The sequence below is a fragment of the Scylla paramamosain genome, chromosome 29, assembly GCF_035594125.1.
Source record: "Scylla paramamosain isolate STU-SP2022 chromosome 29, ASM3559412v1, whole genome shotgun sequence".
Classification (NCBI taxonomy): domain Eukaryota; kingdom Metazoa; phylum Arthropoda; class Malacostraca; order Decapoda; family Portunidae; genus Scylla; species Scylla paramamosain.
Window position 1 is genome coordinate 19,368,209 of NC_087179.1, and position 25,073 is coordinate 19,393,281.

Sequence of the window (25,073 nt, forward strand, 5' to 3'; positions counted from 1 at the left end):
CTGTATACCTCTCACCTAACTCCTCTGACTATAAGAAATTCTTTGACTATTTAACTTCCAAAGTGGAGCACATTCTGACCCTCTTCCCTTTTGCAGAGATCTCCATTCTTGGAGACTTCAATGTTCACCACCAGCTTTGGCTTTCCTCTCCCTTCACTGACCATCCTGGTGAACTAGCCTACAACTTTGCTATCCTCCATGACCTAGAGCAATTGGTGCAACATCCTACTCCTATTCCTGACCGTCTTGGAGATATGCCCAACATTCTTGACCTTTTCCTGACCTCTAATCCTTCTGCTTATGCTGTCACCCTTTCTTCTCCGTTCTCATCAACTCCTCTCCTCTAACTGACTGTCTTCAGCCTCTCTCTCACCACCGCAATGTTGCATATCTATCTGTCTTCTACCGCTATTTTCATGCTAACTGCTCTTCTGATATTGCTTACTGCATACCTCCCGTCCTTCCACGGCCTCGCTGCACAAGACTTTCTTCTTTCTCTCACTCCTATTCTGTCCACCTCTCTAACGCAAGAGTTAACCAGTATTCTCAATCATTCATCCCTTTCTCTGGCAAACTCTGGAGCTCCCTGCCTGCCTCTGTATTTCCACCTTCCTATGACTTGAATTCCTTCAAGAGGGAGGTTTCAAGACACTTATTCATCAATTTTTGACCACTGCTTTGACCCTTTTATGGGACTGGTATTTCAGTGGCCATATTTTTTTATTGGATTTTTGTTGCCCTTGGCCAGTGTCCTTCCTACATAAAAAAAAAAAAGAAGGTACCGTTGAAAAGACTACAGCTCTACTCTTTCCTCGCCATGTGGAAACACTGAGAGGTAAACAAACCCCCACTGAGTGACTGCCGCCCTGCCCACGTGTCCTGTGCATCCCAATAGGGTCATCGCAGCCCCTGTAACATCAAGGCCAACACCACCATGGGCAAGAAGAGGAAGTGAGTAGACCAGCGGGAATAATAGTGAAATAATATTAACGTTTTTATCTGAGGGATGTCAGGTTGAGTTTAGGGAGTAGAGGATCTATTCTTACCCCAAGGAAGCATATCTCTGCGGGGTAAAAAAAAAAAAAAATCACCTGCCTTCACCCGGGGCCCCTGGGGGATAGAGGCAAGGGGATACTACTGTGGCATTAGTACCCCAAATTGAACTTGTCAGTATTTTTAAGGGAAGATAAAACCAAAGTTTGTACGTGCCACAAAAAAAGTTTTCTGGATTTTTTTTCTTTCATGTTTATGGCACACAGCAAGTGAATAGGTGGTAGTAATATAGGACTTGAATTAATATGCTCCATCAAACAGTGAGTGATAAAATATGGCTTTCCCAGTGTTATGTATGATAAGAACGGTACTGTGTGGCCAGGACTGGTGGTGGGAAGAGACCAGATGTCCCCAGCTTGAAGGGAGGGACTCTGGGCAAGGAGTCGTCCCTGCTTGACCCCAGCAGCCGAGACTTTGTGTATGATGAGGTGGACCAATTTGAGGATGAGCGTGACCGCCTGTCTCTGTCAAAGGCCCAGGCACTCATGGCCCAGCCCAAGGCACCCAAGGTAGTGTTTCCCAGCACTGTGTCCTGCTGAGAATTCTTTATCTGTCTATATACTGGGCTGGCAGTCCTGCATGGGGTGGCTCAGACAAGGCACCACACACACACACACACACACACACACACACACACACACACACACACACACACACACACACACACCATTCACACTCTTAGTCCTGTCATGTAAGAGAATTCTGACTTGTTAAGTGTTATGTGTTATTGAAACCTTCTCAGGAACAAGTTTTGGGGATTGATGTGAACTCCTCTGAAGATGAAACTGAGGAGGAAGAGGAGGAGGAAAGTGACCAGGATGCCATGTTCATGGAAGATGACATAGTGGAGGAGCAGGAGGAGTGTCTGCCAGATGAACGTGCCTGGGGTGCCAACAAGTGGCGCTACATTGGCACCGACACCACAGATGAAAAGATTCACAGTATGTCCTGCCCTGTGAGATGTAATTTCTGGCTCACTTTTTTATTTTTCATTTATTTATTTATTTATTTATTTTATTTATTTTTTTATGTAACTTGACAGAACTTTCCTTTACTTGGTCATCTGTAGGACCTTGTGTCAGTCTGTAATGATAATTTTTTTGTGTGTGCCAGTTTTTTTATGCCATTCCCAGACACACGAATCCCTCTGTAGTTCTTTTCATGGGTGTGACAATGTCACACAACAGAATAGTCCCAGACAGTTCTTTTCTAAGCATACATTCTATGTCTGTGGCAGTTTTTGTCTGTGGTTTTACTTCCATTTACATTTCAGTTTATTCTTTAATCTAATATCTGCTCACCAAATTGCTGTGGTGACTAAAGAAACTTGTAAAAGGAGTGTATTTTGTTTACAATATTTGGGATAGCAACTATATAATTAGAGACACTAAATTATTACTTATTAAAAGGCTTTCAATGAAATATATATTAAAATCTTTCACTTTCCAACACAAACTTGTATGTTGAAGTGATGCACACAGCCTGCTTGCTCCTTGACAGAGTCAACGTATGGGCAGGACGAGGAGCTGGCGCGTCTGGAGGAGGAGACGGCCAGGAAGCTGCAGGAGCGCATGGCTGCTGAATTAGAACACATGGTGGTTGAGGACCTCCTGCCACAGGTGAGTGCTGCATCCCAGAGACAAGCAGGGCATTGCCATGGGAGACTAACACCTTAATGTACAGATTTTTTTACTTTTTATTTATTTATTTATTTTTTTATGTAATAGGGGCACTGGTCAAGGGCAGCAGAACATTTAGAAGAAGAGGCCCACTAGAGTGCCATTCCCTAAAGAGAGACAAAAAAGGATCATCTAAAATTGGAGGATAAATGTTTTGAAATCTCCCTCTTGAAAGAGTTCAAGTCATAGGAGGAGGAGGAAGTCCACAAGCAGGCAGGGAGTTCCAGAGTTTATCAGAGAAAGGGATGATTGAGAACACTGGTTAACTCTTGCTTTAGGGAGACAGACAGAATAGGGGTGAGAGGAAGTAGAAAATCTTGTGCAGCAAGTTGTCTGAAAGAATTTCAGTACACGTCACAGCACAACCACAGTGGGGCAGGAAGTGTTCCCTGGTGTCAGGGTAGTAGGGAGGGAGAAACTGTTGGCAATGCTACTTGAGACGGAAACTTGCTAAGTGTGCAAGGCTGCGAGGAGGAACACAGGAAACAGGCAGGGAGACTGTGTGTTGATAAAGATGAAGACATATTTTCCTTGTGAGTTGATGGTGACATGTCCCTCTGTAGGAGAAGGACGACAAGGGGAAGAAGACGCCTGTGGAGTCATCAGTGACGGTGGATCTGTCAGGGCTGTCACGCACTAAGAAGCTGCAGCTGTTGAAGAGGGAGTCGCCAGAGTTCCTTCCCTTGCTGGAGGACCTGAAGGGTAAGCAGCAGTCAGCATCTTAGCAGGAATAGCAAGAGTGTTGAGTAAGGAGATGTACAACTCCAACAGCATCAGCAGCACTGTGTGGGGAAATACAGAGAAAATTGTTGCCCCTTATTAGATTTTCCTTTGTGTTTTCTTCCTTTGATCAGTGATGGTTACAAGAGGACCCTATCTTTGGTCAGCTTTCAGTATCCTCTCACTTATTATATATGATTATGACTGTATGTGGCCAGCTGTGGTATGCTGAGGCTTGTGGGTGGTAGTGCATTGGTTCACAAGACTATCATTTCCACCTGGCTATGGGGCTAAGAGTGTGAATGATTGTGTGAGTGTGTGGTGCCTTGTCTGGCTCTACACATGTGGGATTGGTATATAAATAGACAGATGACCTTGGTGAAGCTATGAGTGTTTGTGTGGTCAGGTTTTTACTGTTTAGAAGTGATAGTGAAGCTTTGTTTTGTTCACAGAGAAGCTGAAGGAGCTACAGACCTTTCTTGTGCCACTGATGGAAGGTGTGAAAGAGGGCCATGTCACCTCTGCCGCCCTGTGTCACTACCTCACCACCAAGTACCGGCTTGTCTTGAAGTGAGTGTGTGGCACTGGAATCTGTCACTCTGCTAGTCATAAGAATATAACATTAGAGAATAAGGGAAGCTGTCAGGTGTGGTGGTGGTACCTAACATAATCTAACCTGACCTAGCCAATAATAATGATAATTGTAAGAGTGGCAGTGATTTTTTACAGTAGTAAGAGTGTGATGGTTGTGGTTGTGGTGGTGCCAAATGTAACTTAACCTAGCCAGTAATAGTAATGGTGGTGATAGTGGTGATGACTACATAAGAACATAAGAAAATAAGGGAAGCTGCAAGAAACCATCAGGCCTACATGTGGCAGTCTCTTTAGGAAACATGCTTATTTCTACCTATCATCACCATCCATAAATTTGAAGGATGTGTTTAATGTGGCCCTCAGCAAATGATGAGAAAACAAACCTTTGCATCACTCAAAGTTGAACGATAATGTGAAGTGTGGTAGATGAATGGAATAGACTCATTAACCAGGCTGATAGTACTGAATCATTAGGGAGTTTTATGTCATTCTGGATACCATTACAAGATTGCATTATGTGTAAGATTGTATTTGCTGTGATAAAGGCATTAAAAAATTATCTAGCTACTCATCCATTAATATTGCAGCTTTGTTAGTTCCATTCAGCTCAATAACAACAGGTTTTATGAAGCTTGGAATGGTATCTAGTACTGAAAGGATCAAAAGAAGATTACGTAAATTTATGGATGGTGATGACAGGTGGAAATAGATAGGTATGTTTCACACAGGGACTGCCATGTGTAGGCCTGATGGCTACCCTTACTTAGTTATGTTGTTATGAGCAAGCAGGTGATGTGTGTCTTGTGTCTTTCAGCTATGTGTGTGTGTTGAGTGTGTACATGATGACCAAGAGCAGTGTGGGTGTGGTGGGGCAGCATCCAGTGGTGGGCCGCCTTGCCCAGTACCGTCAGCTGCTGCAGGTAAGGGAGACTAAAGAAGGTTCCTGGAAAGAAGGCAAGAATGTAAAGATGTCAGAAAATAAGGGAGGTTGCAAGAAGCCATCAGGCCTTCACATGTGTGGTAGTGTCGTCAAATTTTGCATAATCCATTTGTCTTTTTATAATTTTCACCTCAGTTGACTTTTTCTTCTTCTTCTTGCCTCTCTTACTTAAAAAAAAAAGATAGTAAATGAATTGGATCTTATGAATATCAACCATTGCAGATATTTTTTTGGTGGGCTGTAGGTTAAGTCATCTAGTTTAGCTTAACATATTCTAATGTAATGTAATCCAGCCTGACCTTACCTATCACAGAAGTAGCAAGGTTAATCCTCACATGAATCAGATGGATTCATTGTTTGACTAAAATTCCTGCAATAACAGTGATGGATAGGAGGTGAGGAGAAGTGTGGCAGTGTACAAGTGGATTTCAAACAGGAACAAATCTTTAGGCCATAATGAGACTGTTTGATTTCATTATACTCAACAAAAATAGTAGAGAAATCTGTTTATCTATCTATATACAGGCCAGCAATTCCACATAGGGCAGCCCAGACAAAGCACCACGCACTGACACACTCACCAATCTAGTAGACCACCATACCACATCCCAGGAGCTTAGGCATAACACAGCTGGCCACAACCTACCTATAGTGTGAAGAAAAATGTATTATACACCTCTTCTTTGTGGTGAGGGTGTAAATCCTAAATGTGGTAATGTGCTGGGTGTATAGAGCAGGTGGAGGCACATTGTGGAGGTTAAGAAGATTTAAAATTGAATATCTTGATGGGTGACAGCAGCAGCAACTCGAGATTTCACTGTTTGCTGGACAGTCTTGGTGATGGCTTTGCTTGTCTTCCCAGGAGCTCGTCCCATGTGATGAGAAGCTGAAGCCGCAGCTGGAGGACATCCTGCCTAAGGTGAAGGCTGCCAAGGCTGCTGCACAGAGGAAGGGCAGGCAAGGCTACCCATAACTTGTTGAATCAGTGCCAACCAAGGAGAAAGAGTCATTAGCTCTCTTTCTCTTCCAAGTATAGATAAGTCACAAAACATCATATCATATTGGAGTTGACTGTAATGTAACATCCTCTCCCTGCAGCAGGAAGAAGCCCCATCAGCTGCAGGTCCTCATCAGTAGGAAGAAGGGAGCTCCAGCCAAGAAGAGGAAGCTGTCAGATCTACAGGAGGACCCTGAGAGAGAGGATGCCAAGCTGAGGAAGAAGAAGGAGCCTCAGCATCTTGTGGCAGTAGAGGCAAGCAGTGACGAGGAGCAGCCCAATCAGAGTAAGTCAGGTGTGAGTGTAAGGTTGTGAGAGGAAGGATGTGGGTTGGCAAGGATAAGTTTGTCAGTGAGGCTTGGATGGAAGATTCTCAATATGTCAGGTTTGGATGTACTTAATTTTGCAAGAGTAAGTGAGACAGGGGTGTAAGTTTGCAAGCATTACATTTATAGTGACAAGGTGTGAGGAGTGGGATGAAGTCAAGATGTAAACCCTCAGTGAACTTGAAAACTCTCCTCATTTCAGTGCTTATATCAGACTTAATCTCTTAGCTGGTAGACTTGTGGCATGTTGGTGATGGCTGGACTTCACACCCACAATGACAGGAGCTGCTAGGGACAGAAAACAAGACAGAAAACAAAGGGATAGATAGAGTACTGGATGGGAATGAGCACAGGCATATCTATCATTCACCACAAATTTTCCTTCATAACTTTAGTAACAATGAAGAAGGAAAATGAAGCAAATATGGAGATATGTGACTATGAAGTGTGTTGTAACCATTCTTCATCTGTCTCCCTCAGAAGAAGCAGGCGAAGGAGTGGGAGAGGAGAGCCTGGATCCAGATGGGAAGCGTGCCATCACCTACCAGATTGCCAAGAACAAGGGGCTGACTCCCTCTCGCAAGAAGGAACAGCGCAACCCAAGGGTGAAGTACAGGAAGAAGTACAAGAATAAACTGCAGAGGAGGAAGGGACAGGTGTGTATGTGTGTGTGTGTGTGTGTGTGTGTGTGTGTGTGTGTCTGATTAATTTATTCTTATCCTTGTTTGGCCTGGTCCTCTCATTCCCCCTATCATCTACTGCTAACATACTCCAGTACTTGGTCATCCTCCTTTACCCACTGCATCTACTACAGTACTGGACACACAGTCATTCCTTATTCACCACTCAATCTACATGACCAAGCCACCTTAGGATAATCCACTCAATTCCTTCAGTTACCTTTACTCGACAGTCCTAAACTACTGCTTCTGATCTTAACCAAGCCCAATGTTTCCTCCCCAGGTCCGTCTGGTGCGCAAGGAAATTAAGCGTTATGAGGGAGAGGTGTCAGGCATCAAGTCCCACACCGTCAAGAGTATTAAGATCCGGTAGGTGCAGTGAGGACTTGCTGAGGCTGCCAAGGAAGGTGACACACAGCAGGTGGAAGCAAGGGACTGCATTCACCAGTGTTGAGTGCCTTGTCTCCACTACTCATTAGAGATGTCACTGGTAAATGATGGGGTATTCAAGTGTTTTTTTTTTTTTTATGATTATAATTGTGGATGTATGTAACCATCAGTGCTATGTCTAAGTTCCTGTTACATAGCAGCATTTTCAAGAGACTGTCCTTTTCCCTGATGGTGCCAAGAGTGTGAATGGTGTGTGTATGTGTGTGTGAGTGTTTCTCAGGGCCTGGTATATAGACAGCATCAGCAATAGGGAAAAAAAACTCATGAGAACCCAACTGGTCATCTCTGTGGCTTTTAATCCAGCAAGAACTTTTTACCATTGAGAAAACACCAGTGAAATGAGGGTCAGTTATCTCAGGCCTTTGAAAACAGACCATATTAGAGCCCACAGGGTTTCACAATACTGGTTTATCAGTGTTGTGTGGTTGCTCATTATGTGACACTGGAAACGTGTAAAACTCTTATCACAGAGAGGGGGGAGGGGATAGAGAGGCAGGGCTGATCGACTGAGAGAGGGGAAGGGATCGAGAGGCAGGGCTGATCGACACCACCTGTATCAGTTTTCCGGTGTTATGTTAACCTTCAGAGTGAATGAATTAAGCGCATCGGAAACGTAGTAGTTAAAATAAACGCATCCATAATGTTCAGTGAGAGATGTGCAAGGATTGAAACCCGACGCATTCTGGAAAGTTTCAGCGCATTACCTAGACCTCTGATAGACCTCACAGTTAGTATATTAAAGCGTTACCACGATTCTAGTGATTTTTAACAATATTCTAAGTCATCAGTAACGAAAACAACCATGAGGACCCATTTAATCATCTCCAGCCTTGGAAGACAACGAGAGGTTAAGCGCAGCGCCATACTTCTTATTTGATAGACCTCGGAGGTAGGAAATTCAAGGGTTTCCGCGATTCTAGTGAGTTCTGATCAGTATTCTAAATCATTGTGAAGGAAAAACACCCGTGAGAACCCGACTAACCATCCCTGGCCTTTGAAAGTAGAGAAATGAAAGAGCTTGAAGATACGGGCAAGAGGTCACAGAGGAGTAGCTTGAGGAAGGAAGACTAGCGTGATGTGTTAAGTTTTGAGGATAGATGTGGGGAGGGGAGGAGGCTTGGGGAGTGGGGGTGAAGACTGCAGTCCTTGAGTGGGGAGGAAGTAAACTATATGAAAGATGGTTAAATTTTATGTATGAAATGTGTGTATACGTGTGTGCGCATTGAGAAGCGAAGATAGCAGAGGTCATGGAGTTTGTATGTGATAAGTGTGAGGTATGAGGGAGCATTGTTAGGGTACGTCAGGCAGGGTACATCAAGGGTTTGTCTGCTGCTACAACCCTGCATCTGTCAAGAAGGATCAAGGATAATGCTGTGCGTCATGAACCGTTACCTAACAGATATTGATCCAGCATACATGACTTGCTACCAAACTGTATGGGAGTATTAAAATAATTATAATATGTAGTGTTTTATTTGTCCTGATATTTGCATTTTGATGTGTTTAAGAAGAATTTGAATATATAGCACAATATTTGGAGTCATTACTGGAACGCTCGCAGCCCATCCTTAGCAAGCCTTCCTGCTCTGAAATAAAACAGCCACCCAAAGAAACGTAATTGTCGGGAAGAGAGAACTGGGAACGAACATCAATCACCCTTCGAATAAAGAAAGGCATTTACAGAAACCTTCCTTTCAATATCCACTTGCCCATACCTAACAAAAACACTAATTGGATGCGGTTAAAATTGCATAAGACAACAGTAATATTAAGTATGATTTTTAAAGTTATTTAATGGATTTTAAGAAGTGGATTTGACTTGGGAGTATTTTAATGAGGTATAGGGTGGCCAGGTCCGAGTCAAATGAGCAGCCGCAGTGCCAGTGTTTACCTCAACATGGCGGGTGAGTCTGTGGGCGCACTATGTGTTGACATTTGCTAAATCAAGGAAATGCACCAACTGACAGCCTTCTCGTGTTGCAGATATATACTACTTCACAGACGACGAGACGGAGCACAGTAAAGATGGTGAGTGTTGCCCCAGATGTTAATATAAAGGACATTTGACCAGGCGCAGTCCAGGCAGCGACCCTCACACCACTGCTACCACGTATTTTAGCATTTTCACGCCTGTGGGGTTTCTCCTACTACTTTAATATCCCTGGTGTGCTGGTTAGGATAGCTAGGCGTGTGCGCTGGCTGCTAGTGGCCCTATGTTAGTGCATACAGGGAGGGAGACTAAGGGGTGACGGAGGTAAACAAGGGACTCTGTTTTGTTTGTGTGGCTCAGGGTTCCTCTCTCTCCTGAAGGTGGTGTAGCCGTGAGCAGGACTCGGCCAATCTAAGCTCCCACAGCAAGAAGAGGAGGGGATGTACTTTATATTAACTGTTTTTTGGAGGATATAGAATGATTAGGGTGTGCTGTGGGGCGGAATAACAGTGGTGACCTTCCTGCTTTGTCATGGGGTGAATGCGAGGCGTTTTCACGAGTGCCCTGGTGGAGTCCTGTGGCGTCGTAGTGAAGGGTGAGGTGCTGTAGCCTTGGTTTTATACGCTGGTTCGTTGTGTATTAAATGCAGTGTTTGGCAGCATTTATCAAGGTGGTAATTATTGTTCCTTGCATGAATTTTGTACCAGTTAATTCATGTGGGTTAATTTTTGTCCTCCCTCACTAACTGCTAACTCTCATAAATTTCGTCAGTTATTTTTTTTATTCATATTCATGGATATTGTGAGTTCATGGGAGTTCATTCACCTGCAGCAGACACAGACACTTGCCCAGATGATAATTACTCCCAGTGAGGTCACAAGCATTGGGTCAAGAGTACTGTGGACTTATCAGTGACCCAGCTGTGACCTCACCCAATGTTTCCCTTTGTGTCTCCTCCTTACTCATTCTGTCATTCACGCCTCATGCTTTCTCACTCTTTCTTACTTATATATATTCCATTTTCATTCTTAATCAGTTTCATTCTGTTTAGCAATAACTCACTGTTGTTTTTGCTCTGACAGGAAGAGAGAGAGAGAAAGAGAGAGAGAGAGAGAGAGAGAGAGAGAGAGAGAGAGAGAGGGGGGGGGGAGGAAAGGGGAAGGAAGAGAGAGAGAGAGAGAGAGAGAGAGAGAGAGAGAGAGAGAGAAGTGGCCCCTACAGCTGTCTCTGTCAGGTTCCATCATTCTGCCCGAGAAGTCAAATTTTCATGTGCATTTTGAAGTCTGCCAAATTTGAGTACCTTATATTTGCTCAAAAAATTTCTGAACCACTTTTGTCTCTGTAATATTCCACATAAAAATATTCTCATTCATTATATACTTTCAGATTTGTATTTTTACCTTTTTTTATGATGCCTATTTTTGCCTGCAGTTAAAGGGTTTCCAAAGTGGAGCACATCCTGACTCTTCCCTTTTGCGGAGATCTCTATTCTCGGAGACTTCAGTGTTCATTACCAGCTTTGGCTTTCCTCTCCCTTCACTGACCATCCTGGTGAACTAGCCTTTAACTTTGCTATACTCCTGCGTATGCTGTCTCTCTGTCTTCGATGTCTCCTCTGATCACAACCTCATTATCTGTATCTTGTCCTATTGCTCCAATCCCTCCTCAGGATCCCCAAAGTGGAAGTGCCTCTGGCATTTTGCCTTTGCTAATTTGGGGGACCTGAAGAGGTGTTATGTTGATTTTCCTTGGAATGACTACTGCTTTCATGTCAGAGACCTGTCTCTTTGTGCTGAGTGCAGAACAGAAGTTATCGTGTCTGGCATGGAGGCGTACATTTGTCACTCTTTCTCTTACTCTAGACCTTCCAAACCTTGGCTTAACACTGCTCTTGTGCTATACATGATAGAGAGGTGGCCCACAAAGGGTACTTGAGCCTTTCATCACCTGAATCTCATGCACTTTATATCTCTGCCCAGAATCATGCCAAGTCTGTCCAACTAGCCAAACACTCCTTCATCAATAGAAAATGTCAAAATCTTTCATGACTTCTGGCACTTTGCCTAAAATATCTCTAATAACTTTACTCTTTAATCTTTCCCTCCTTTATTTCAGTCTGATGGCACCACTGCCATCTTATCTATCTCTAAAGCTGAACTCTTTGCTCAAACCTTTGCTAAAAACTCTATTTGGATGATTCAGGGCTTGTTCCTCCCTCTCCTCCACCCTCTGACTACTTCGTGCTTCCCATTAAGATCCTTCACAGTGATGTTTTCCATGTCCTTGCTGGCCTTAACCCTCGGAAGGCTTATGGACCTGATGGGGTTCCTCTTATTGTTCTGTGAAACTGTGCCTCCATGCTTGCACCTTGCCTAGTCAAACTTTCAACTCTGTTTATCAACATCTACCTTTCATTCTTGCTGGAAATTTGCCTACATTCAGCCTGTTCCTAAAAAGGGTGACTGTTTTAATCTCTCAAACTACTGTCCTATTGCTTTGAATTCCTGCCTATCTAAAGTTTCTAAATCTATCCTCATTAGGAAGATTGTTAAACATCTATCACTTCACAACCTTTTATTTGATTGCCAGTATGGGTTCCATCAAGGCTGCTCTACTAGTGATCATCTGGCTTTCCCTACTGAGTCTCGGTCATCCTCTTTTAGGGATTTTGGTGAAACTTTTGCCGTTGCCTTAAATGTATCGAAAGCTTTTGATAGAGTCTGGCACAGTCTTGATTTCCAAACTACCCTCCTACAGCTTTTGTCCTTCTACCCTGCAACTTGCATCTCTTGCTATCTTCTACTTCTATTTTCATGCAAACTGCTCTTCTGATCTTGCTAACTGTATGCCTTCCCTCTTCCTGCTGCCACACTGCACAAGACTCTACTTTCTCTCACCTCTATTCTGTCCACCTCTCTAAACCAAGAGTCAACCAGTATTCTCAGTCATTCATCCCTTTCTCTAGTAAACTCTGAAACTCCCGGCCTGCTTCTGTATTTCCTCTTTCCTATGACTTGAACTCTTTCATGAGGGAGGTGTGGTGTGGTGTGTGTGTGTGGTGCAGGTGGAGATGCAGTGTGGTGGTGTGGTGTGGTGTGTGTGTGTGGTCCAAGTGGAGATGCATTGTGGTGGTGTGGTATGCTGTGTGTGTGTGTGTGTGTGTGTGTGTGTGTGTGTGTGTGTGTGTGTGTGTGTGTGTGCGGAGTGCAGGTGGAGGCACACTGTATGTTAATAGTGGATGAGGATAAAAGGCAGTGTGGTTGGTGTGAAAGTTGGCCCCACAGGATGTGATAAGCACAGTGTTGTTGTAATCTTATCAGGGCACCCTCATCAGCTGATGCTACTTGTACAGCTGACCTTGGTGACATTTCTCTATTCTTATCACTTGTAATTTCTGTGATCATAACTATTCTTAGTGATAAAAATTTGTCTCTTTCAAAATACTGATGTTTTTCTGAGATCATAACTATTCTTACTAATTGGTATAGCAAAATTAGTGTCTTTCAAAATACTGATGTTTTTTTAATGTTATAATTTTGTCCATAGTTCATGCAGTGTGGTAAATTGAGCTGAAGAGAGGTGATGGTCGACTCTTGCTTTGTTTCACGTCCACCAGTTCCTTGGCGCTTGTGTCACTGTTTACATAGGGCATGTCTTCTTATTTTTTTTTCTATATATTTTTTATTGCACCATGGAGGAATTTTTGATATATTTCCTTTTTTGTTTATTTTTATTTATTTTTCATACTTTGATGTACTCACTAAAACGCCATTTATTTAGCCACAGTCATCTATCCATCCATCCATCTACCTGTCCATCTATTGTACTGAAGGTGCTTGAGAGACCAGAACAAACATTCCTCTGTCTTGCATCCCCACCCTACACATCCTATACCACCATCTCCACTCTGTTGGTCACCTTCCTTTGTTGCAGTAAATAACACTCCCAGGTACAAATCCACAGCCTTGTATTTATGTCCTGGCCAGCCTTTGTCCTTGGGGGAGCAGTTTTGTTTACCACAGCTGAAGGTGACCAAGAGGCAGGGCAGTACAAGAGGTTATTTTGTGTTTGCATCCTTACATTGGCTCTCTTGTTGTGTGTCTTTCCGTCGTCACTGTCTCTGCCCTGACAGGTGATGACAATAAGGGATTTTGACCTCACATCAACAATTCTAGATGATATAAATGATCAAGAATAAAGCAACAACCACTAAGGGATTTGAGGTTCTCTATCATGCTTACAAATATCAAGTGTCTTCAAAATTATGTCCTTTAAAATTTCCATCCGTCTATCTGTCATATATCAGGCCGGTAATCCCACGCAGGGCAGCTCAGACAAGGCATCATACACCTGTACACATATACACTCATCATTCACACTCTCAGCCCTGTAAATGCAGCTTGAGGAGTCTTAGCAAAGATTTGAGTCATTATGGTGAGGTTGTGTGTGCAGTACAGAGATAGAGAGGGTCTTTGTCTAGGTAGGCTGGGTTAGGTTAGGTGGGGACTAGGAAAGGGGATATTGTGATGTGGCAGGCCTAGGGAAGCTGCATCATCTGGGTAGGCCGGGTTAGGTTAGATGGGGATTAGGAAGAGGAATATTGTGATGTGGCGGCCTAGGGAAACTGCAGTGTTGTCTATGTAGGCTGGGTTAGGTTAGTTGGGGATTAGGAAGAGGTATATTGTGATGTGGCAGGCCTAGGGAAGCTGTATCATCTAGGTAAGCTGGGTTAGATTAGGTTAGCAGCTGGAGGGGGATATTGTTGTGCAGCAGGCCTAGGAAAGCTGTATCATCTAGGTAGGCTGGGTTGGATTAGGTGGGGAGCAGGAAGGAAGATATTGTGATGTCGCAGGCCTAGGGAAACTGCAGTGTTGTCTATGTAGGCTGGGTTAGGTTAGGTGGGGAGCAGGAAGGGAGATATTGTGGTGGGCAGGCCTAGGCCTAAGGAAACTGTATCATCATCCAGGTAGGCTGGGTTAGGTTTGGTAAGGTCAGGTGGGGAACAGTTTTCATTTTTTTCCCATGCATTTCCTATACCAAGTTATAGTTTATCGAGTAGTATGTTTGTGGCTATGAGATGACGAACCTCATGTGTTTTCCTTCACTCTTGCATCCTGACCTGCTGACACTCTCTTTGTGCAGCCTGACAACTGACAGGTTATGAGAGGAGAGGTCTTGCGAGTGGAGGAAATTAATGCATGAGTGGTGGGTAACTGTGGGGGTAATAAGACCTAAGATTGAAGGAAGACATTGAATGCATTGAGTGACAGGCAACAGTAGGCTCAGAAGGTGTAGATTCCCAGCCAGTTTAAAGACTTAAGTGAGCGACAAGCAACAGTAAGATCAGAAGGTGTAAGTTCCTAACCTAACCTAATCTTGTTCGGATGTAAGATTGAAGGAAAATGCTAAGCACAATGTGGATGTGGCAGGTCAACAGACTGACTGGTGGCCGTGACTCTGCCTCTCAACCTTGTCATTGCGTTTATCATCACTTTAGTCTTATCTGCACTGCTTTTTAAGACCCCAGTTTCCGTTCCTTGTCACCACTTCATGAACTCAACGCAGGTAACCCTCTAGCCACCTGCAGTTACATCCTAAGTTACACATGTGGTCAGAAGTTCATTGGGGTGTGTTGTCGTTGCTGCACTCTCTCTTTCTCTCTCCCTCTCTCACTCCATCATTGTGTTGTGTGTTTTGTGTAAGCTTGCTTGATTGTTTCAGTCTTCCAGGCCGAACCAGCAAGTTACATGTGTGGTTAGAGGTCCATTGGAGTGTGTTGTCTTTGCCTCACTCTCTGTCTCATTGTGTTGTGTGTTTTTCCACTATTAAATTTGCTGCTCTGTGTAGAATGTATCAGGTTTCCAGGTTTTGTAAGGTTGTGAAGGGAAAAAAACGTAAATTGCAGTTGAAATGAGTGTCAGTTTTCAGGTTTTCTAAGATTGTGAAGGGAAAAAACGTAAATCACAGTTGAAATGAGTGTAGGAATTGGTAGGATAGGAAATATTATACTTATTCTTAACGTATTCACACTCATTTCAACTCTTTTTCCCCTCACAATCTTACAAAACCTGGAAACTTAAACATTTTAGATATTTGGCATCTTATTAAGAGTACCATTGGGGAAACTGTTGTGTTATAAACCTGAGTGATGGAAATGCATGTGTGTGTGTGTGTGTGTGTTACAAGGGTTCACAAGGGAAAGAAGAGGAGAGGATGATGGATGAGGAGATTTATGTAGTAGAGGGTGTGAAAAGGAAGGAAATGAGAAGGAAGAACAGTATTAGTTTCAAAAGTATAGAAGAGGAGGAGTGGAGGATAACAGGAGAGGTTAGGTTAAGTTAGGTTAGCTTGAAGTATGAAATAGGCAAGTTAGGTGAAATGAAAGGAAATGGTTAGATAAAAAATTGTATTGTATGATGTAATATCTAGTGCATTCTTTATCATGCATCAGAGAGACATTCTGAACAGCACAGTTTGCATGAGGGAAAAGAAATTGTTGGTGTAGAATGTTGAAAATGTGTTTGGTGGGGGTAATGTGAGTGAGAGTTGTTACCAGTGCTGGATGCTTGATGGCACAGGTTTCATCTGCAGTGAAGTGGGAGGACAGGCTGATGGAGTTTGCAAGAGGAAGGGGAGAGAGGAGAGTGAGAGGAGTAGAACATGCAATGTGCAGGGACAGAAATGAGTGGAGACATCTGTCATGGCCATTAAATAGAGGAAACTAATATGTGTCAGTATATTTGCATACAAGATACTTTTAATACAAATTTGATGACCTTTGACCTTTCTTTTGTGACTGGTATATCAATGGGCCTTTTTTCTGCTATTTTTTGTAACCCTTAGCCAGTGCCCTGTTACATAAAGATGGAAAGAAACATGAAAACAGACAAACAGTTTGGCCTTTTTCTTGAGAGTGGCATCTCAGTGGGCCAGCTGCAAGAAGACACCAGGCCTACATGCAGCAGTCCCTGTATAAGACACACCCATGTATTCACCTATCAACCCCATCCAGAAATGTGTTTAATCTTCTTCAAAGCTCCCCAGTGACTCAGCACTAACAACCTGATCAGGGACTCTATTCTGTTCATCCACCACTCTATGTGAGAACCAATTAACTTTTTGAAGCTTGAACCAGTGAGAGTAGAGGAAGATACCAGATTGGTTTGGCATTAGTGGTGGTGCAGCACACAGTTTTGCCGGCTATCAGGTGTTGTCACTACACTTGTCACTGCAGAGACAGGAAGTGTAGGTGTTATGTGTTGTTCTATCCTGATTACTGACCCTGAGGATTTTGCTTACAAGAGAGGAAAGACTGATTGAACAAAGCAATTATCTGGTTAGGTTAGATTAAGTTAAATTAGGTCACTGTATAGAGAAGCAGTTATGAAAAGAATGCTTGCCTTTCCTTCCTTACCTTCATATACCTGTGACTGACTAAACAAAGCAGTTATTTCAGGTTAGGTTAGGTTACTGTATAGAGAAGCAGTTATGAATAGAATGCTTACCTCTCCTTACCTGGCTTGTGAGGAAGGAAAGATTCATGTCCCTGTGAGTAGTGACTGAGCTAAGCAATTATCTCCCTGTACAAAGGTAAGAGTGGCAGGAGTGAGTGTGGTAATTGCAGTGCTGTTAGTGTCGTGTGCAGTGTGGCGACGCTATAATGGAAAGAGTGCAGGGAACTACATACACAGAACAAAATTAAAGAGAGGTGGTTGATTTAGATGATGATGGAATGGGTTTGTGTGCTGTAAATTATGTTTTTTCTGTGTTTAGGGGAAAGTTGAAGAAATGTGAAGAGACAAGAGAGAAAAAAATAAAGAATAAATCAATACAGTGAATTAGATTAGAGAGAAAAAAAGAGAGTGGGTTAATTTAGATGATGATGGAATGGGTTTGTGTGCTGTAAGTTGTGTTTTTCTGTGTTTAGGGGAAAGTTAAAGAAATGTGAAGAGACAAGAGAGAAAAAAATAAAGAATAGATCAATACAGTGAATTAAATTAGAGGGAAAAAAAGAGAGTGGGTTAATTTAGATGATGATGGAATGGGTTTGTGTGGTGTAAGTTGTGTTTTTCTGTGTTTAGGGGAAAGTTAAAGAAATGTGAAGAGACAAGAGAGAAAAAAATAAAGAATAGATCAATACAGTGAATTAAATTAGAGAGAAAAAAAGAGAGTGGGTTAATTTAGATGATGATGGAAAGGGTTGTGTGTTGTAAATCATGTCTTTCTGTGTTTAGGTGAAAGTTAAAGAAATGTGAAGAGACAAGAGAGAAAAAAATTAAGAATAAATCAATACAGTGAATTAAATTAGAGGGAAAAAAAGAGATTGGGTTAATTTAAATGATGGAAGGGTTTGTGTTTTGTAAATCATGTCTTTGTGGTTAGGTAAAAATTGAAGAAATGTCAAGAGAGAAGAGAAAAAAAAGATGCATTGAACAAAATTAGAGGGAAAAAAAAGAAGGGAGAATTGATTTAGATGATGATGGAAGGGGTGTGTGCTGTAAATCATGTTTTTCTGTATTTAGGTGAAAACTGAAGAAGTGTCAGGAAAGGAGGAAACAAAATATAGAAAACAAATACATAGAAGGAGAAAATAAAGAAGATGGGCTGATTTAGAAGATGATGGAATGGCTGTGTGTTACAAGACAGGATAGGGGAAAGAAAATGTTTGCTGTATTCAGGACTTCTGGGGTAAATAATAACAAACTGCATTGTAGAGAGGTGAAAGCAAAAGAGATTGGGCTGGCTGGTTTAGAAGATGATGGAGGGAGGTTTGTAGTAAATAATGCGTTAGGGTGACAGTTGTGGAAGTGGTAGGATAGGGGGAGGAAAATGTTTGTTTGCTGTGTTGATGGATCTTGGGGGAGAGAAAACAGTGCATTGCAGAACACACTAACTAATGAAAAAGAAAAATACTACTACTACTACTATTACTACTACTACTACCACTAGAGAATGAAAGGAACAGTATTCTGTGGAGTGTAAAGAGGACGTGACCTTTGAGAATAGGCTTAATGAGAAACTAAAATAAAATCGCTTGCGTTATCTTATGTTCTTCCTAATTAACTCTTTCACTGCGATACAAAAACAGAAGTAATGCATGAAATCTTTTATCAAAATGTACAAGAAAGAAGGGGAGTAAAAAAAAAATAGATTTCGCAATTTCTACCCAGTTTAAAGAATGGAGGTGACTATGAAAGAGGTAAAGATATCTCAAAGTGATTAGCAAAACACAAAATACAAGATACAAGCGGACGAGAGAAAGAAAAGAGAGAGGTGCTGCGGAGGACGGGAAGTTGTTTACAGTGGTGTTATTAGTGAATTGCGCACGTCACTCTTTCAAGGACCATATTCTGAAGCACCTCTGCGCCGCACCGCCTCTACGTTCAAAAGGCTCTAGTCTTGTTGAAGTTATCCAGTTTTTCAAGGGTGTTTTTGTGGTTATAGTGATAGGTTAACAAGGTTTCTACATTACTAACAGGAGAAATAGTCTTGAGAACCCGGCTGATCGTCTTTGTGGCCTTTGAAAATAGTATAGTGAGAGACCATATGAGGGAGAGAATATGGTCCTCTCTCTCTCTCTCTCTCTCTCTCTCTCTCTCTCTCTCTCTCTCTCTCTCTCTCTCTCTCTCTCTCTCTCTTGTAACATTGCATACGTGTTTGTTACGTATGTACGCAGAGAGAGAGAGAGAGAGAGAGAGAGAACAACAACCCTTCCTTCTCCCCCATCCTCCCCCCCCAAAAAAAAAATAAAAAATAAAATAACAGGCGTCTTTCTGTAGATTTTTATTTATTTTTTTATTATTTTTTTTTTTATAGAAAGAAATAGTAAATGTAACCTGCACTCAGCATTGCGGCATTTTATTTTGTATTTATATGACTGTAGTAGTAGTAGTGGTGGTGGTGGTGGTGGTGGTGGTGGTGGTTGCGGCGAGGGAGGCATTGAATGGTGTGTGTGTGTGTGTGTGTGTGTGTGTGTGTGTGTGTGTGTGTGTGTGTGTGTGTGTGTGTGAAGATCGATTGGAAGAGAAGATTACGTCATTGCGTGTTTATTGTTTAACTTTCTTTCTTTTTTTATTTACTTTATCGAAGCAGAGAGAGAGAGAGAGAGAGAGAGAGAGAGAGAGAGAGAGAGAGAGAGAGAGAGAGAGAGAACACGGCGTATTATCGTACCCCAGAATACAACTAGTTACACACACACACACACACACACACACACACACACACACACACACACACACACACACACACACACACACACACACACACACACACACACACACACAGCGTAACGGACGAGATAACATGATAAGTGACCTCCTCCTCCTCCTCCTCCTCCTCCTCCTCCTCCTCCTCCTCCTCCTCCTCCTCCTCCTCCTCCTCCTCCTCCTCCTCCTCCTCCTCCTCCTCCTCCTCCTCCTCCTCCTCCTTCTAGTCTGTCAGTCAGTCAGGGTTAGTAGTAGTAGTAGTAGTAGTAGTAGTAGTAGTAGTAGTAGTAGCAGCGACACACGTATGTAAGTAATAGACAGGTATATGCACACTTACAATTAGGCAGGTGTGCGGCGACTTAGTCAGGTATATACTTATAATTAGTCACTTAATTACTTAGTTACTTACCTGCTTGCAATTATACATTTATGATGACTAATTATGTGTTTGCGATTGCATTCACACACACACACACACACACACACACACACACACACACACACACACACACACACACACACACACACACACACGTATCCACGCACGCAGGTTGACAGATAAGCAGTGGAGAGAGAGAGAGAGAGAGAGAGAGAGAGAGAGAGAGAGAGAGAGAGAGAGAGAGAGAGAGAGAGAGTTATGAATGGGAATATAAATGGTGGTATATAAAAATGCAGATAATGGTAAGGAAAAAGGAAAAGAAATTGATAAATGTGTAAATAAGTAGATAATTTATTGACGAGAGGAGAGAGAGAGAGAGAGAGAGGTGAGAGAGAGAGAGAGAGAGAGAGAGGAGAGGAGAGAGAGAGAGAGAGAGAGGAGAGAGAGAGAGAGAGAGAGATTGATCCGCTCGTACATACTATTTTCCTCCATGAAGAATTCCAACACAACTGAATCCAAAGAAAGAACAAGCAGCGGCAGATTTGTTACCCCTACGAGGCCATTTATGCGAAGTTACGCAGTCGTAGATTATTATTATTATTATTATTATTATTATTATTATTATTATTATTATTATTATTATTATTATTGACGTGCATGAAAAATGAAAGTATGTGTAGTGATATCCGTAGATTTGTTTGGCATTTTTATTATTCGAGATGAGGGAAGGAAGGAAGAAGGATAGGAAGGAAGGTATTCTTGTGATTATTTATTTGCTTGTTACCTTATTTATTTATTTATTTATTTAACTTGTCTCTGTATTGTTTATTTATTTATTTATTTTTATTGTGTAGGTATTGACGTCTCCAGTGAATGAATGAATGAATGAATAGAAATAACTTTTACTATTTACCATTCGCATCTTTACTTACCTGTATACGAGAGAGAGAGAGAGAGAGAGAGAGAGAGAGAGAGAGAGAGAGAGAGAGAGAGAGAGAGAGAGAGAGAGAGAGAGAGGAGAGAGAGAGAGAGGAGAGAGAGAGAGAGAGAGAGAGAGAAATGAAACGGGTTTGCATCTTGAGTCTGAGCCCATGTAGTGGAAATAACCTGAGGGGAGGGCAGTAGGTCGCCTGAAAGAGTCCTGCTGCTGCTGCTTGGGTGGGGAGGGGGAGGGGGGGCCCGCTGGGGCAGGGGGTCGGGGCTTCTGCTGCTGCCCTGCTGAACTCCTGCGGCCACCGGAATGTGTAGGAAGCTTAGATACCAAGATAGCCTTTGGTTTATAACGAAGAGTTTTTTTTTATTTGTGAAGGAGACTGGCCAAATGAAAGAGAGGAGAATGAAATAGAAGAAAATGGAGAAGGGACGATCTTGCTTAATTCTTCGACAGCTACGGTCACTCTTTGCTGAGATTCAGAGCGCTGTACAGTGAAGGTGCTTGCATTGACATAAAGAGAGAGAGAGAGAGAGAGAGAGAGAGAGAGAGAGCGAGAGAGAGAGAGAGAGAGAGAGAGAGAGAGAGAGAGAGAACAGGAGGTAAAACTATTTAAGAGACTTTAGTTCTGTAATAAGTGCTAAGAATAAATTACAGGTGATTCAATAAGTAAAATAAAGTCGCCAGGCTGTGAAAGGGTTAATGCCACTCCCGAAAAGTTACGTAGAAAAAGAGTTTTGAGTGGACTGGTCGATGTGAATGGATAGGTGTCTTGATCCTCGTCTCACCAAACAGCTGGAGTCGCAGGAAAGGGGAACAGCTGGGGGACTTCTGAGCGGGTTAGCAAATTTAGATGCACATTGTATCTTGACCTTTCCTTTCACCAAACAGTATAGAGAAGGACTTAAAAATTGGATCGTAAATTTAAATGTTTCTTGATCCTCGCCTCAACAAACAGCTTAAGTCACTGGGGAAACCGTAGAGAAGACTTACAGTGGGTTAGTAAATTCAGATGAGTGTCTTGTTACTTCGTTCACCAAGCATCTTAAGTCACAGGAAAGGGAAGCAGAAGCAGGCGGGGAGATGAAGAATGCACTGTAGTTTGGGTCACGTAAGTTGAAGGTTGCATTATCGTGCTTTGGCAACCTACCCTCGTCAACACAACGTCCGGATCTACACAGGCATTATGCTCTAGGAACATATGTCACTATTAATGCACCCTCAGTATCCTCAGTGACCGGGCGGCGTATGAAAAGGCAAAGACTGACTAATGAAGAGAGAGAGGCTGGAGTTTATACAGATTAAAAGAGATGGAACTCAAAATACAACACCTCTCGGACGAATAGCAACACTTGATGATGCTGTATATATGCATCAATGACAAATACTTCAAAATATACTCAAGTTTTTTTTTTATTTCAAGTGATAGAATTCGGCTGCACGTCTTTTATATATTATTAACAGTGATAAGTATTGCCAAAGCGACTGTTTGCACCGTATAGGACGCGGTGTTGACGGGAAGGTTACCTGAGTGTGGTGATACAGCTTCTGTACCCGTGACTGTGACTGTTGTGAGAGGAAAGAGAGTGAGGAGAGAGAGGCGTATTCCTACCTGGGCTCCTCTAACAGCGCAAGTCAAAGGAGAGGGAAACAAAAGCTGGGCCTGAGAGTTTACCAGTGAACATAAGAACATAAGAAATAAGGGAAGCCTGCAAGAAGCGACCAGGCTTACACGTGGCAGTCCCTGTATGAAGTATACCTACCTGTTTCCACCTATCATCCCCATCCATAAACCCGAACAGTATCACCCGTATTCTGAAACGCTTCACTCTCTCATCACAACTCTTCCAAGGCGACAAAGATGGTTAGCCAGGTTCTCAAGAGTGTTTCTCCTGTTCATAAAGTAGAAATCTCGTTAATCTGTCAGTAGAACCCATAAAAGCACCCTTAAAAACCCGTGTAACCTCCTCTAGAACCTTCTGGATGTAGTGAAGATGCGGCGCAGAAGTGTTTTCAAAATATTGTCCACGGGATTGCGCGCGCATCGGGAGGTCTTGTTGAGATGCGCGGAAACTTACAACACCCCGCTTCCCGTGCACCTGTGTCTTAATTAGTGCAGGTATTATGGATCATTGACGCATCTAAACTGTCTGTCTATTTATTGGTCGTTGAGGGCAGCCGCTTGATGGTGGTGGTGGTGGTGGGTGGTAGTGTCACTCTTTCTCTTCCTTCCATCGAGGCCTCCTTACCGCTCTGTGCTCTTAAAATAAACATGGCTGACGTAATTGAGCCTGAGAGAGAGAGAGAGAGAGAGAGAGAGAGAGGAGAGAGAGAGAGAGGAGAGAGAGAGAGAGAGAGAGAGAGTTAATATCCAGTAATGAGCCACGTTTGTACTCAATCCATCAATCTACTTATTCATATCCATATCTCTGCCTGTTTCTACGTATCTTGCTTACTGGGAGCGCGTCTACACACGCACACACACACCATAAGAGGCGATAATGATACACAGAAATACAGTTTTTCCTACAATAGACAATGATAGATCAGCGAACAAATGTGTTACCAGAGACGGAAGTGCTTGCAAACTATACGAGAAGACATAAATCTAAAGAAAATATGATGATTTAGCATTGAAAGATGGGAGTTTCACACACACACACACACACACACACACACACACACACACACACACACACACGGATAAACCCCGTAAAAAGAAATAGTAACTCACATAATAGGCAGTTAACAGTGATCTAATGGGGAGGTTGGTAATTGCTGGCCTCTTATGAGAAATGGGGTGATAATGGGTATGTGGGTGTAGGCATTTGTGTAGGCTGGGGTATCCCTGTAATTAATCAAGGACAGGTGTGTAGTTGCTTGCTGTACATATATTAAGTAGAGGTAGGGAGGTGCACAGCAAGGTATCCGTAGACATTAATTACATAGGTAGGTAGATATAGACAGATAGGTGAATACACTATTAGTTTACAGGTACATCCGGAGTTACGCTGCCATAGGTATACACAGGGCTGTAGGTGGTAGGCAGTAGGCAGGCTGAGGTGTGTTATCTATAGGCAGGCGGCTTTATCCGACCATTAGGCCTATCACCGTCCCACGCGGCATGTGATTGAAAACACGACCAAAGCCTCTGGATAGTAAAAGAAATAGGTAAAGTAAAACAATGTAAACTGCATCAAGTCTGTTTATGTACTGGGGAAACTCGAACCTCGTATAAGAAATGTATGAAAGAAATAGAAGCGAGTGATTTTTTTATTTTATTTATTTATATTTTTATTTTTATATATATAATCTTCAAGTCAAAATGAAACTGACACACACACACACACACACGTACACACATACCTTTTTCTTCTGTTTTTATCACTCACGTCTATAACAGGGAAACAAGGAGGAATTATACAATTGGACAGGAAGACGAGCCGAGGAGAAAAGGATAGAAGAGAGTAAAGGTGGAAGGAAGGGATGGGAAGGGGAGGAGGAACGGAAGAATTAGTGTCTATAATACTGGAGCATATTTGGCTACATACGTATATACCTCTCTCTCTCTCTCTCTCTCTCTCTCTCTCTCTCTCTCTCTCTCTCTCTCTCTCTCTCTCTCTCTCTCTCTCTCTCTCTCTCTCTGCTGCTACTACTACTACTACTACTACTACTACTACTACTACTACTACTACTACTACTACTACTACTACTACTACTACTACTACTACATAATCATCATCATCATCAACAACAACAACAACAACAACAACAACAACAACAACAACAACTACTACTACTACTACTACTACTACTACTACTACTACTACTACTACTACTACTACTACTACTACTATAACTGTAAAGGAGACGAAGGAAAATGAAGGAGAGGAAGAGTAGGAGGGACGGAGGAAAGAAAAAGGAGGAGGAAAAGTTAACAGAGGTGTGTGTGTGTGTGTGTGTGTGTGTGTGTGTGTGTGTGTGTGTGTGTTGTGACAATTATGAAGGTTTTGGTTGTAAAATTTTGTGTTGAGCAGCGTTCTTGTTGTTGTTGTTGTTGTTGTTGTTGTCGTTGTTGTTGTCGTTCTTCGTGTTCTTGTTCTTCATCTACTACTGCTACTACTACTACTACTACTACTACTACTACTACTACTACTACTACTACTACTACTACTACTACAAGAACAAT

The 25,073-nt window shown here is 42.5% G+C and overlaps 2 protein-coding genes across 3 annotated transcripts in view; both read left to right on the forward strand.

Moving 5' to 3' along the window:
• The first annotated feature begins 801 nt into the window (after positions 1 to 801).
• On the forward strand, positions 802 to 8,901 carry LOC135115582 (something about silencing protein 10-like). 2 transcript variants are annotated; one of them, XM_064032504.1, is made up of 11 exons: positions 802 to 951; positions 1,376 to 1,562; positions 1,796 to 1,994; positions 2,554 to 2,672; positions 3,296 to 3,434; positions 3,905 to 4,022; positions 4,861 to 4,966; positions 5,849 to 5,943; positions 6,085 to 6,269; positions 6,790 to 6,965; positions 7,273 to 8,901. In XM_064032504.1, exons 1-11 carry the CDS (start codon positions 935 to 937, stop codon positions 7,360 to 7,362), a joined length of 1,431 nt encoding a protein of 476 aa, XP_063888574.1. In that variant the 5' UTR covers positions 802 to 934; the 3' UTR covers positions 7,363 to 8,901. The 2 variants fall into 2 exon arrangements, with proteins under 2 accessions (XP_063888574.1, XP_063888575.1); XM_064032505.1 differs by having other exon boundaries at positions 6,088 to 6,269.
• A 402-nt stretch (positions 8,902 to 9,303) lies between these two features.
• LOC135115667 (serine/threonine-protein phosphatase 4 regulatory subunit 1-like) overlaps positions 9,304 to 25,073 on the forward strand; it is a 127,009-nt gene continuing 111,239 nt past the window's right edge. Inside the window, 2 exon segments of the mRNA XM_064032588.1 lie at positions 9,304 to 9,343; positions 9,423 to 9,467. Coding sequence (XP_063888658.1) covers positions 9,304 to 9,343; positions 9,423 to 9,467 — 85 coding nt within the window.

Excerpts from the sequence above, each read along its gene's own strand:
- LOC135115582 (XM_064032504.1), top strand. Across the intron at positions 1,563-1,795 it reads CCCAGCCCAAGGCACCCAAG|GAACAAGTTTTGGGGATTGA; the intron begins GTAGTGTTTCCC and ends AAACCTTCTCAG. Across the intron at positions 6,966-7,272 it reads TGCAGAGGAGGAAGGGACAG|GTCCGTCTGGTGCGCAAGGA; the intron begins GTGTGTATGTGT and ends TTTCCTCCCCAG.